The 14248-nt window shown below is 34.8% G+C and overlaps 1 protein-coding gene across 5 annotated transcripts in view; it reads right to left on the bottom strand.

Annotated features, from left to right (window-relative positions):
- The window catches only part of SLIT2 (slit guidance ligand 2), a 372325-nt gene that overhangs the window by 117717 nt on the left and 240360 nt on the right, over window positions 1-14248 (bottom strand). For all 5 annotated transcript variants that reach the window (XM_055246085.2, XM_055246088.2, XM_055246087.2 and 2 more), the window contains one exon: window positions 14054-14192. In XM_055246085.2, the coding sequence (XP_055102060.1) occupies window positions 14054-14192 (139 nt within the window). The remainder of the gene's footprint in view (window positions 1-14053; window positions 14193-14248) is intronic.

The raw sequence follows: 14248 nt of genomic DNA, 5'->3' as shown, positions 1-14248 counted from the left end.
AAACAGTATATAACACGTTCTGGTGTCTATTTCAAAAATTATAGAAAATAAAAAATGGTGACATATCCCTCTGTTTTAAAACATAAGACCCTTACAATATGTTAATTACGTGCAGCTATCTTTTAGCCCAGTGAAGTCTAATTCTGCCACTTGTGGACTGATGGGCTCTGTAACACATAAAATACACTAATGGTTTTGGTGAGCAGATCTTACATCAGTAGAGTATACAACATGCAGTGTGTATGACTGGGCAATTAAAAAACTAGTTCTAAAGACATTTACAAGATATTAAACAGTATTAGCACTTTAAGTGACACTTTCAGCTCTCTAGCATTCAATTCTTAGACATTATTTTCAATGTCTTAAAATTGTGTTATTTTGACAAACTATATAAAATAACATCCACATGCCAAATCTTCAATAGCCCTCCTCAAGAGATATTTCTACATTTTATAGACATACATAGAATTTTTCAAGGTGTGTCATTTAGCGATTAAAAGTATGAGCTTTGCACTTATATGGACATGGACTAAATTCTGGATCTGCAGCTGATTAGTTCTCTGGACCTTACAAAAGCTATTTTCTTTCGCTGTGTCTGTTTCTCTTCCTGAAAAATGGGGAGAATAGAACTTACCATAAATGTTTTCTAAAAATTACATGAGATGTAGAAAAAAATACGGTATTTTATTTCTTATACAAAAATAGTGAAATAATAAAAATATGTATATGCAATCAAAAATATAATACATAGCACAATATATTAAATAATAAAAAGTCTACAGCATATACGGTAGACTCCCCTTACCCACAGGGGATGCATTCCAAGACCCCTTGAATGTCTGAAACCACAGATTGTACTGAACCCTATATACACTGTTTTTTTATCCTACATGCCTATGATCAAGTTTAAAGAGATTAACAACAATAATAAAATACAACAATTATTACAATATACTATAATAAAAGTTATGTGAATGTGGTCTATCTCTCTCAAAATACGTTAATATTTTCAGACTGAGGTTGACCACGGGTAATGGAAACCATGTAGAGCAAAGCTGTGGAAGAGGGGGGACTACTGTAACGTCACACCCCCACACCCCCCCACACCCCCACACACACCCCCACACACCCCCACACCCCCACACACACCCACACACCCCCACACATGCATTATATAAATAATTATATAAGTGTATATATAAATCTCACACATGATTTGATTTCTAGCGTGAAATAAATATATATGGTCCCGAATCATGTTTTTAAACAAATTAGCCATACAGTTTTGCAGATAACTCAGTAACTGTATATTAAACACATACACACATACATCATTCACATTGAAGCTGAAAAAAATATAACTGGCTGCAATCTCTGTGATCAACAGGATTAAAATATAGCACTATCTGTAATTTGGGGACTGCCTTAGAAACACAAAAAAGTTTTTATAATACCCAGTAAAATATGTCTTTGGATTGATTGTGTCTGTAACATACAGCCCAGATGCTGATTATACATGGCAATAAAACTGACAGTTCTTCGCATTTTCTCCATCTGCTTTTAACGTAAATGGCAAAAGCAGCTGCCACAGAATAGAGCATAGTCTTAATGGGGTAAGGGAAGAGGAGGCAGAATGACTAGCTTCTGAATCTTAAGTTGTCCACTGTAGCCAATACATTCTCCTCATAGGTAAGATTGGCCCATCATTTGAAAAGGAGGAAGACAATATTCCTTTTCTTTGATGTTAAGGATTATCTTGCCTATTACATATAATTGCAAAGTAAGTACTTTCTATTTTTTGGAATGTTACTTCCAACTTTAGCAGTAAATCATGTCATTAAAATCTTTCATATATTTCTACATAAAATGATCCAACATATTTTAGCCTATAGTATTATTTGTTTTGTAATTGCAGTTTGCAGAACTTTGCAAATTTAATAAATATCTTCAGCAGCTTAGTGAATATTGGCCTCTAGAGTGACATACTTTGCATGCAGCTAGAAGTTTTGCCTTAGGTGTGTCCATACTAATTGATTCTCATCAGTTTCTGTCTTGGGATTCCTTGTTCCTCAAAAGTATTCATTTTTAAATTTTATTTTACATTTTGTGATGTCATTCTAAAATACATTCCCCTGAGTGTAAATTCAATTGTTGTTTTTATAGGAGAGAAACACCTCATTTTCCATTTGGTCTTTAAGCATTTAAGGCAAGACAAAAATATCTATGTGTGCACCTTTTGAATAAGTCTTAAAATTTTCATGCATGTATTCACAAGGACACATATTCAAATACAAAGATACACTCAATAGATGCAACCAATTGGTGTAGACTCGGGAAAAAAATTGGCTTAGGCACATGGCCCACAGATTTCAGGGGGAGAGAATATGTCACTATCATTATGTTTTCATATATATATTTTTAAATCAACCCAAGAAAGAAAAACATTTAGAGGTTTTGTTGTTTTATTTCTCATTAATAACTAAAAATTTTAGACACTGACTATGAATTAGACACTGAGCTAACTCTCCAGCTTGCTAATAATTTTAGTTTTAAAAAATTACAAAAATCATCTTTCTGTATCACTTGTTTAACAGTATTATTCAACAAGCAGACAGTAGTTCTCATTATTCTCCACCCCTGCACTGAGTTTATTCTCCACATTGTATAACATCTTTTTCCTAAAATTTAAATAATGCTGATCACTAGTAAAATATGAACTATATAATTTTTCACCTGTCATTCCAGCTGATTAACCATCAATCTATAACATAATTGCTAAAATGCAAATGATAGTTTTACTAATTATGTGAATAAATAACATTGTGACTATGCCCCAGATGTCTTCAGTCTTATGTTAGAAGCTACATGAGTCTTATTTTACATTTGAGGGGGCCTGCATTTTTTTTCCCATAGAAGTTTTAGGGGAATCAACTGCATGAGCACTAGAGCCACCTCTTGGAATAACTTCCCAGCACTATCTGCTGCTAGGCCTGCCTTCATTATCTCTTATAGAGTCTGTTGCTAGTGCATTCTCAGTGGGCTCCTTTCTTTCAAACCACCCTCCATTCCATGTTAGAGTGATTTTTCTATCAAAGAACTCTAATCATGCTACTACCTTGCTAGAAAATTTCCCTCATATTCTATTGCCATCAGGACAGTCTCTTCTTCAAGATTTGGCTTTCACTTTATATTCTAACAACTGCAAATTTTAATTTTTCCAAAAACACACTACTCTATCATTTTCCTGGGACTCTGCACATGCAGCTTCTTATGTCTAAAAAAGCCCTCAAGTTCTCTGCCTGCAAAACACAACCTAATTCCTGAAGATTATTTGATTCTCCAAGGCAGATCAAGGTAGCCCTCCCTCTTTGTTTTTTTGTGCACACATATTTTACTACTTATCTCATGTTTAAAATTCTGTTTGTGTAAAGCTTCAATTCTCTGCACTGTAAACATTTTGAAGGTTGAGATTGTCCCCTTTCATCCATAATGCCTGATGCAGAGCAAGCACTCAGACATCTTTGTTGAGTATGTAGAAGTACATTTTTAAAATGCTACTTTTCTGCATGTGCTTCTTGTGCTGCAATAGTACTCACTAGATTCCTTAGACTTTTTAAGAGAAACCAGTTGGGGTTTCTGTCTGCCCTTACCATTTTAATCTCTGTGCTTATTTTAATATTTCTTTTTTCCCATTTATTTATAATGTTATTATATTCATTTTTACTTCTCAACTAATATTACAAAAGTTTGATTCCATCTTCTATGTTTTTCTTTTGAGAAACCTATTATATCGTTTTCTGCTTAAGTTATCACACAATTTAACAAAAACACATGTACAACATTTGTGTGTGTGTGAGTATATGTCTGTATAACATGTATGTTACCTAAATAACTTTTTGGGAAATTAGGTACAAGAAAGAAATAAGTTGCAAAAAATGAATACAAATGAAGAATTTTCTTATCATGAACACAAAGTCTTCATGAAAATTGTTTCTCTGCACATAGTGGATATATGAAGCCTTTTGAAGATAATTTTTCTACTATTCTTTCAATAGTATAATTCTTTCTCTTCAATTATTCTTTCAATGACAATTAAAGACTGCTCAAGTTATGCATATACAATTAGGAATTTTACCAAAATATAGATGAAAACACTCAAATGATTAATAGCGAACTCAGTGATGGCCTGTGGAACTACATGCATAGTTTCATCTATAAATGTATTTTACATAATTCTTTTTACACTGTTTTGCTATGGAGCTACCAAAGTTGCTATAAGGAGTACACTGAGAGTGGCTACTGATAACTAAGAATTAACATGAGAATCTGCCGGGTGTGGTGGGTCACGCTTGTAATTCTAGCACTTTGAGAGGCCGAGGCAGGCGGATCATTTGAGTTCAGGAGTTCAAGACCAACCCAGGCAACAAGGTGAAACCCCATCTCTACCCAAAAGACAAAAAATTAGCCGGGTGTGGTGGCATGCACCTGTAGTCCCAGCTACATGGGAGGCTGAGGTGGGAGTATTGCTTGAGCCCTGGAGGTGGAGGTTGCAGTGAGCTGAGATGGCACCACTGTACTCCAGCCTAGGTGACAGAGTGAGACCTCAACCCCCTCCCCCCCAAAAAAAATTAACATGAGAAGCTTCTTCTGTGGACACACATTGTAGAACACTATTTTGTATGCTGAGTAATGAGGTGCTCTGTGTCTGTAGGAAGCTAAAATATTTTCTCTTTTTCTGGGCTCATCTGATGAAATCATAATATGAAAACTTAGGAAAATATCCCAAAACACAAGGGAATAAAAATAATAGTGAGGTTTACATAAAAAATTCTTTCACATACAATGACATTATGACTACTAAACTCACAAAAAATAATCCAGAGAAGAATCATTGCATTTTCTTTTTCTAACCATATATATATATAAGCACAGAATCAGAGATAAAATAATATTGACTTGTTTAATCTTAGGATTGTTTACTTAATGACATTTCTAGGCAAGTTATATTTGATAGAGGAAAAACTAGTACTTTCATAGTACATAAGAGATACATATGTAGTTTCTGCTATTGTGAGGATCTCAAAAGAAAATTTGAGAACGCAATTCTAATTGCCTACATCGGAGTGATAGCTTCTTATCTCAAACCAGGTTTTCATTTTAAAAACTAACAAAACTATTTTCTACACTACAAAAAATTAAAAGAATTTTCCTAACCTTTAGGACATGTATAGTTTCCTACACAGAGTTTCCAAGGGAATTAAGTGAAATAAACAATTTAACATTTTTGAAAAATTTTTTACCATAAAGAAGATTTTTATTATGTATGATACAAGACACTTTTTAAAAGAACTATGTCATCTATATTTCTAACAGGCATAAAATATTGAGAGTGTTTTCATATTAGCTTGCCTGAAAAGCACAAAGTTATAAAAACATAAAATGTGAAGCGAAAGTAATGTTGTAAGCTAGCTAATTTGTGAGTGGATTTGAAGTAGCAATAATATCAGGAATGTGTAAAACTGCAAAATGCTAACAAGTGCTCCATGTGTTAAGAAGTGCTCTAATAAAATTATGAACTAAAGTAGAATTGCTCAAATTTTAACTTTTATAACATTTTCTGAATTACGTTGATTTCCATTACATTTTATTATCCTTAAGTTGAATATATTTATGTTTTAAAATATTTTCACAATGAAACAATAAAATTCTTTCAAAGTGAAAACAATTGCACTTTGAAATTGCCAACCTACTTGTTATTTAACAAGGCAAACTCAGAATATTGTCTGTTTCTTTCATACCATGTTACATTTAAAAAATGGTATCATTTGCCTTACTTATTTTATCAATATTGTCTGAATAGTAATCAAGTTCATCCATATGTGCTGTAAAAAAATTAGTCAAATTTCGTACTGTATTTTTTAACATTTATCATAATTAAAATAAACTAATTGCATAGCATGATAGATATTCTACTGGTTGAAATATTACTAAATACATGCTAATCAGTCAAAAATTCATACTTGATTTCATGAGTACTTGAAATTATTTTAAATCAGCCAGTACATAATAGGCTAAAGGCAAGTTGGTCAAATCTAACTTGCATATCTTTACATACAAAAAGTCAGATGACTTTGGGTCGGGCGCGGTGTCGCCTGTAATCCCAGCACTTTGGGAGGCTGAGGCAGGCAGATCACGAGGTCAGGAGATCGAGACCATCCCGGCTAACACAGTGAAACCCCGTCTCTACTGAAAATACAAAAAATTAACTAGGCGTGCTGGCAGGAGCCTGTAGTCCCAGCTACTCAGGGTGCTGAGGCAGGAGAATGGCGTAAGCCCAGGAGGCGGAGCTTGCAGTGAGCCGAGATGGCGCCACTGACTACACCCTGGGTGACAGAGCAAGACTCTGTCTCAAAAAAAAGTCAGATGACTTCGAAATATGTGGATTCAAAATTGAGTATTATTTAATAAATTAAAGATTCAATATTTTGAGTGGGACAAATGCAGAAATAGCAAGCAAAAAGTTTAAGCATATATGGAAGGTAGTTATCTAACCAGAAATGAACAGAAAAGGACACTTTTAAAATTATATTTGCAACAAATGCCTGCAACAAAGAACTAATATCCAGAATCTATAAGGAACTCTAACAACTCAACAAGAAAAAATAAACAATCCCATTAAAATGTGAGCAAACAACATGAACAAGTATTTCTCAAAAAAAGACATGTAAACAGCCAACGAACATAAAAAAATGCTTAACATCACTAATCATCGGAGAAATAATAGCAGTTGTTAATAACAGCCATTCTGACTTGTGTAAGATGATGGTGTGGATGCAGAGAAAAGGGAATGCTTATACACTGTTGGTAGGAAGTAAATTAGTTCAACGTTCAACCTCTATGGAAAACAGTACAGAGATTTCTCAAAGAACTAAAAATAAAACTATTATTTGACCTATCAATCCTACTACTGAGTATCTACCCAAAGGAAAAGAAATCATTATATAAGACACTTTCACTCATATGTTTATTGTAGCACTATTCACAATAGCAAAGCCATGGAACTAACCAAAGTGCCCATCAATGGTTGATTGAATAAAGAAAATGTGGAACATATGTGACACGGTATACAGCCATAAAAATGAATGAAATCATGTCCTCTCCAGCAACATGGATGGAGCTGGAGCCCCTGAAAAAGGCAGCAAAGAGTAAAAGCAGGAGGACGTAGGAGCAAACACAACAAACCAAATTGTTATAACTTACATTCTTACTAAATATTCTCCATGATTTATGAAATTTCTGTATAATGGTTTGAAAAGGCAATATGCCACAGGAAATCTATAACCAGATTGAAGAGAACTAAATATCAACTTCATAGTAATCTATCACATCGCATTCAAAATTGTATACCTCAAAAGGTGATCTAAGTAATTAATTCTTAAGATTTGATAGTCAGAATCAATTTGCTATTAATGATTGTGTTGCCATAGACCAGATCGTGTACAGACTCACAGGAGGCATTGCAGCTATTGAAGAATAAGGTTTTCAACTAGCAGAGTTCAACGCAGCAAAGTGCTGGGATGACCCCAAGGCAGCAAACAGCTTTCCCTTTTACAGCTAGGTTTAGCTTACATTATATGTTCTACTTTTTTCCCTTCTATATTTTCTTCATTAGTCCACATTGCTTTGTCACATTTTATTTTTTATTTTATTTATTTATTTTTGAGACGGAGCCTTGCTCTGTTGCCCAGGCTGGAGTCCAGTGGTGCCATCTCGGCTGACTGCTGCCTCCGCCTCCCAGGTTCAAGCAATTCTCCTGCCTCAGCCTCCCAAGTAGCTGGGACTATCTATAGGCATGCGCTGCCACGCCTGGCTAATTTTTTGTATTTTTAGTAGAGATGGGGTTTCACCATGTTGGCCGGGATGGTGTTGATCTCCTGACCTCGTGATCTGCCCACCTCGGCCTCTAAAAGTGCTGAGATTACAGGCATGATCCAGCACGCGCATTTTTTTTTTTTTAATTTTTTACTATGAAGAACGGCGGCCTGCAAACTCTCCAGATTGTGTGTCCAAGATTTTCCCCTGCTCCCAACACTGTCTTCTCCACCCACGGTATGCTAAGTATTGGGGCAGAAATGGTGAGGGAAAGACATGGTCTGCCCTTACCCAGTCTGCAGTTTAATGGGAGAGTTTTACATTATTCAAATAACAAGTTAAACTGTGATAAGTGCTGTGTGGAGAAGATTCAGGGAAATAAGAGAACATTTAACCAAGAATAGGAAAGATGACATCGTAATAGTTACAGATATAAAGTAATATAAAACAGCTCTTAGTTTTGCAAACAATCCTGTATCCTGTCTTTCTCTCTGTTCATTCTACGTTCTCTTCATAGGTAAGTTTCTTAAAATTTCTCTTGCCCTTTTTGTCAGAGTATCAGTCATTCTCTCTTCATGATTTTGAAAATTTTTCCTTTTATGATATTCCAACAAGACCAAGCTATGCCTACCTCTTTTATAGCTTGATCGAGGAAGGACCATGGGCTGGAGAGTCAAGCAAATGTATGATTGAAGCCATTTTAGCCACTTCACAATTGAAGGTTTTTAAAAACTTTCTAAGTTTTTTGAGCCTCTGTTTTTTTTTTTTTTTTCCAAGTTTTTTTTAAACAACAAAGTTCTCAGCCTTTGAAAGATTTGAATTAAATGTCTACAGGCTTCATTAGAGAGGGAATATGACTGTAGAGAAAGATGTCTAAGACATCTGTAAGATGATTAAATTAATACAGCTCCATAATAGGGTACCTATTAAATGCTAAGTTGGTCAGCCGAGAATAGAAAAAAAAATCTCAGAACTATTTAAAGAGTGGAAATCCAAGTAAGTATGCAGAACAGGGAAATTTAATGAATTTTTAGTATTCTAGACCCATTTTATCCCATGCTATTAAAAATTCTATGCATTTACTTTTTCTCTTGCTGATTTTACGCTTAAAAAGTAGCAATTTGTCTACAGGGAGATAATAGGCTGTTCCTCTGGTTCTATTTATTAAACTTGGTTAATACAGCTTCATCTTTTCAGAGACAAATCTGTTCCAAATGTCTGATTAATTTTTAAATTATTCCATTTACCCAGTAAATATTTATCAAGTGCCCACTATGTGCCAATGTACGAGATTTTTTGCTGGGTATTCAGTAGTGATAAGAACAGAACTGGTTCCCGCCTTCATAGAATGTTTACTTTAGTAGAAGAGACAGATATTTAAAAATAAACACACAATAGTAAATAATTACAAAATATGATAACTAGGGACAGTCAAAAGCAGATTCTAACCTGTAAACAAGAGGGGAGCTTCTGCACTGCAGTAAAATGATCAGTATAATGAGGCCTGTTGGAGAAAACCACCAGCCTTTATCTGACCTGCGCTTCTGCATTAGTTTTACTATTTTATTTAATTTCATAAATATCCCCATCACCAGGTCAATGAGAAGATCAAATGTGCATAAACCAACATTGCGATCCAACTGCAATCCAACATTGCAAGTATTCAAGAAACGTCAGTCTCTATTATTCCTTCTCCACATTATTCCAATTCTGACTTTAAAGAAATATTTTCTTCCTACTGCTTAACAGATAATTGTGTTACCAAATAGCAGAAGTATGAATTTGTAGTTGGAAACAGAAAGCAGAAAAAATGAGTCATTATTTTCTACTTAGATTTATAGGCAAGTTGATCACTCATATATGGCATATATATACTTTCTTTTCATTAGAATTATATTATGAGACAGTTGTAAGAATAAAGACATATCACACAGTGGGGAATCAAGTCAAAATTATTGAATGAAATATCTCATAACTTGCAATAAAGAAACTCAACCAACAATTTATGGTAAAATTCAGATATGAAAATATATTTGAATAAAATGGTGAGAGTTTATAATTCTCAGTTCATCACGGAATAAAAACCTGCCATCTATAAAGATATTTCCACATTTAATAACCTTAGTGATGTTCTTTGTTCTTATAAAAAACAAAAAAGTAATAAAAGAAATAAATTACTAAGCTAGTAAGTTATGCCACTATAATGAATGAAAATGGAATTATCTTGTTGAGTTGAGGATCAATATTATTTATTACCAGATGCTCTACTGATAAAGCTGACAATGTAATAATCAGGGAAGTAAAATTCGCCAGCAGTTTCACATGTTTTCATCTCTCCTCATAAATTTAATTTATTGTAGCTTTACCTGATATACCACCTTCTCAATTTAGGCAAATTCCACAGGACATATTATTTAGAATAACTTTAATATAACTAAATCCCACCATTATACAAAATCTATAGAGCATACAAAGTAGAAGAAAATCACTATGATAAGAAATAAAATAGACTACATAAGAAAACCATTTTAAATGTTTCATATTGCTATATGAATATGTTATGTCTCCATCCTACTCTTCTCCTTTTATCAACCTGTAACAGCTTTTTGTTCCCCTTCCCTGTGATCTGCATTTGACCAATTCGCTCCTGTGTCCAGATTGATCTTGCTCCCACACATATCTTATATAACTCTCACACTCTCGTTTCTCTCTAAACTCATTCTTTCTTTCTGACTTTCTAATGATGACAGGTTTCTGCATCTTAGAATTAATCCAAATTTGTCCATTACAGAGCAACAATTGTCATTTTCAAAAAATCCTTTCTCAGCCAAACTATTCAAACTGCGGCTTATCTACTCTCTCGAATATTAATCAATACTTCTTTTCTTAACACTCTGAAAGGTGGCTCATTGACCTACCACTCTATCAAAATGGAACCTTCTAAGAACAATATGCAGGTCAAATTCTAAGACCTTCTCTCAGACTCCAGCTTGGTTAACTGGCAGCAATATTTGCCTCTGGAGATCATTTTTCCTAGAAGTCTCTTCCTCCCTTACCTATTAGAGCCCTTTGCTGTTTTTATTAAGTTCTTGAGCTTCTCCTCTCTTACCTCCTTTTCATTAGCCAATTGATGGTTTCAAATATCGACTGTTTTCTATTACGTTAATTACTCTAAAATTTTTGCCTCAAGTCCTTGTCTTGCTTGCTCCAAAATTATTATAGTCTGTATTATTTCAGTACTTTTTGTTTTTTTTTTTTTTTTTTTTTTTTTTTTTTTTTTTTTTTTGAGACGGAGCCTCGCTCTGTCACCCAGGCTGGAGTGCAGTGGCGCTATCTTGGCTCACTACAAGCTCCGTCTCCCGGGTTCATGCCATTCTCCTGCCTCAGCCTCCCGAGTAGGTGGGATTACAGGCGCCCGCCACCACGCCTGGCTAATTTTTGTTGTATTTTTTGTAGAGACAGGGTTTCACTGTGTTAGCCAGAATGGTCTGGATCTCCTGACCTCGTGATCCGCCCGCCTCAGCCTCCCAAAGTGCTGGGATTACAGGCGTGAGACACTGCACCCAGCCCAATTTTAGTACTTCTAAATGTGTCACTGGTCCTTAAGTATTTCACAAATTGAGTTCACTGTCATCTTCCTTTCCAGTTTTGGTCCCACTTCTCACTTTCTTATACACAATGATGTAAGCACAACCTCCCCATCACTCATACTTAAAACTCTGGCAGAGTCTGGTTTATTTTTCTCCATTACTCCTTTACCTCATCAAATGCCAAATCCCACGAATTCTTCTCCTACGTTTGCTATCATAGCTGTTTCCACATCACCATTCCTACTATTACTGACTAGCTCCTACTCTTCTGACATCTCCACTAGACCAAAGAAATAGCCTCTGAAGAGGCCTTCTGCCTTGCATTCTCTCCTTTTGTCAAATCACTGGCACACAGCCATCAGACCAATTATTCTAGAAAATTCAGATTAAAACTCCTATGCTCAAATGCATTCCAAACAAAATCCAAGATCCTTATATCAACATGACCATCCATGAACTGACTCCAGTGTATATTTACAACTTATTTCCTGGTACTATCTCATATATCAAATATCAGGCAAGCTGAATTCCTATTTGATTACATCTTGTACTTTCATTCCTACTGCCTAGCTCATGATGTTGCATTAATTCTGAAAGTCTTGTCCTCATCTCTGTAGTTTCATTCACTACCTTTCAAGGCCTAGCTCAGTGTTATTTCTACACAAAGACTTCTATGCTTGAGTTATCATTTATGGAGTGATTACTATATGCTAAGCACACATAGCTCTATGTGTGTTAATTATTTCACATCAAACTGACAACCACCCTTAGTTTTAGATGGGATATAGGGTCTCAGAGGATAAGTAACTTGTCCATGGTCTCACAAATAGTGAGACTACCTATCACAAATGATAGGTAAACATGGGGTTCCAACTAAAACTTTCTGACTCTAGTTAACCATTGTACCTTGCCCTCAACTTCATGCCCTTTGTAAGACCTTGAACTTGATGTGTTCATCTCTTATTATGTTCTTCACTGTGTACATCATTTAATAGTTTTCAATTTGCATGTCACATTTTCTAATCACTTGATGGACGATCTGTGGAACATTCATAGTGCCTTTAGGTAGTAAGTGGTTACTTAAGAAATGTTTGTGCCTGCATAGATGACTATATAGTTCCCTTATGAGAAAATTCAGTATGTCATTCTGCTCTTTACTTTATCACATCTAATATCTTCTGACCAAGCATCAAGGTCTTCAGTAATCTGTAGTTTTAAAATTAGATGGAGATGTATTTTTTAGGGCATTATTTTTCATGATGCTTCAACATTATCCTGTTATTCTAATTAGGTTCAACTACAATCTCTCAAACAATGCTTACTGCCACCTCTGTTCTTTGCTGCCAATGTTTCTTTTTCAGGAATGTCATCTGTCTTTTCCCAAGTTATAACTTATTTTTCTTTCAAGGTTCAGCCAAAACATACTTATAAATGTCTTCTAGAGGTAAAGTAATGTTCTATTAATTAAAATTTTGATGAGAATGATATTATGTGTATATGTTATTCAGTGTCAAATCTCCACAGAGTGTAGAATTCCTGCAGAGGTTCATGTCTTACACTGCAAAGCTTTCAGCACACTATTAAGCACATGGTAGATACTTTAAACTAATGGCAGTGAGTCCTGTGAACTAAGATTACTCTCATATAAGGTACATTAGATAAGTTACTTTATTATCATAATTAAATAAATTGGTTAAAAATGAGCACTTTAAAAACAACTTCTTCGCATACTATGTAGGCGTATTCTAAGAAGTTGTTTCTATTACTTCAACCAAAAAATCCAAGATAATTTATTCAGTTACAATTTAGAATTGGCCTATAACATAATAATATGAATGGGCTGGGTGGTTAAGAGGGGTTTTCTCAATGAATATCGAGGTAACGATTTTCCCTAGTGCTTACTTTTCAAGATGGTAAAAGCATTCCATTTTACATCTTATGTGATCTTGTTTTATCCACATGACTTATATTTGGTGAGGACATAGAAATGCATTCAGCAGCTGCATACAAAATATGTGTGCAATAGTTTGTCCTAAGAATTTAACTTTTAATGGAGGTGGACACTGCTTCAAATAGGCTAAAACATGCACTATATAAAAAATCTTTACATTTGATTTTATGTTATCTTTTCTTCACTTTGCTTTGAACTATCAATTCAAACAAAAGAGTGAGACTGGCTTTTAAAACATGAGCTCTCAAGGAGGCAGAGCATCACCTAACTGTATTGTTTCTGTGGTTTACTAACCCCAGCTTGGTCCCTTTTTATATTCCTACTGCTCCAAACTGAGAAATGGACAACCACAGATGTACAGGCCCAAACGGTGGAACCAGGTATAAATAATCCTGTTTGTCTTATTTTTCCTAAAATCTGTATTCCTTTTAATTCTATCTGTGGAAGAAAAAACATCATAGCCACTTTAACATGGTATGTTTTTAAATAATCAGAGTAAGAATCAATACATTTCTGAAAAGAACATTTGTCTAAGCCAATTGATCAGATGTGCCTTTGATAAACGCAGAATTTCCCAAAGAAAATCAAAGTTTGGTTCACTGGGAAGGTGGAGAGATAAGAAAGAATTTCAGGCACATACATTTCTGTGATGGTCTCTGGAAGATTTGTGGGGATCTCAGTGAGACCTTTCCCACGACAGTCTACGATATTGTTGCTACAGGTACAGGCGGCAGGGCAGTGCAAAACGCTACAAGAAGGAGCCATAAATGACTGGTGACCTGAAAAAGAAATAAACGGGTATTATATTTTTCCTCCTGAATATCATAATTGTGAA

The sequence above is a fragment of the Symphalangus syndactylus genome, chromosome 16 (assembly GCF_028878055.3).
Source record: "Symphalangus syndactylus isolate Jambi chromosome 16, NHGRI_mSymSyn1-v2.1_pri, whole genome shotgun sequence".
Taxonomy (NCBI): domain Eukaryota; kingdom Metazoa; phylum Chordata; class Mammalia; order Primates; family Hylobatidae; genus Symphalangus; species Symphalangus syndactylus.
This window is presented reverse-complemented; position numbering and strand designations above follow the sequence as displayed.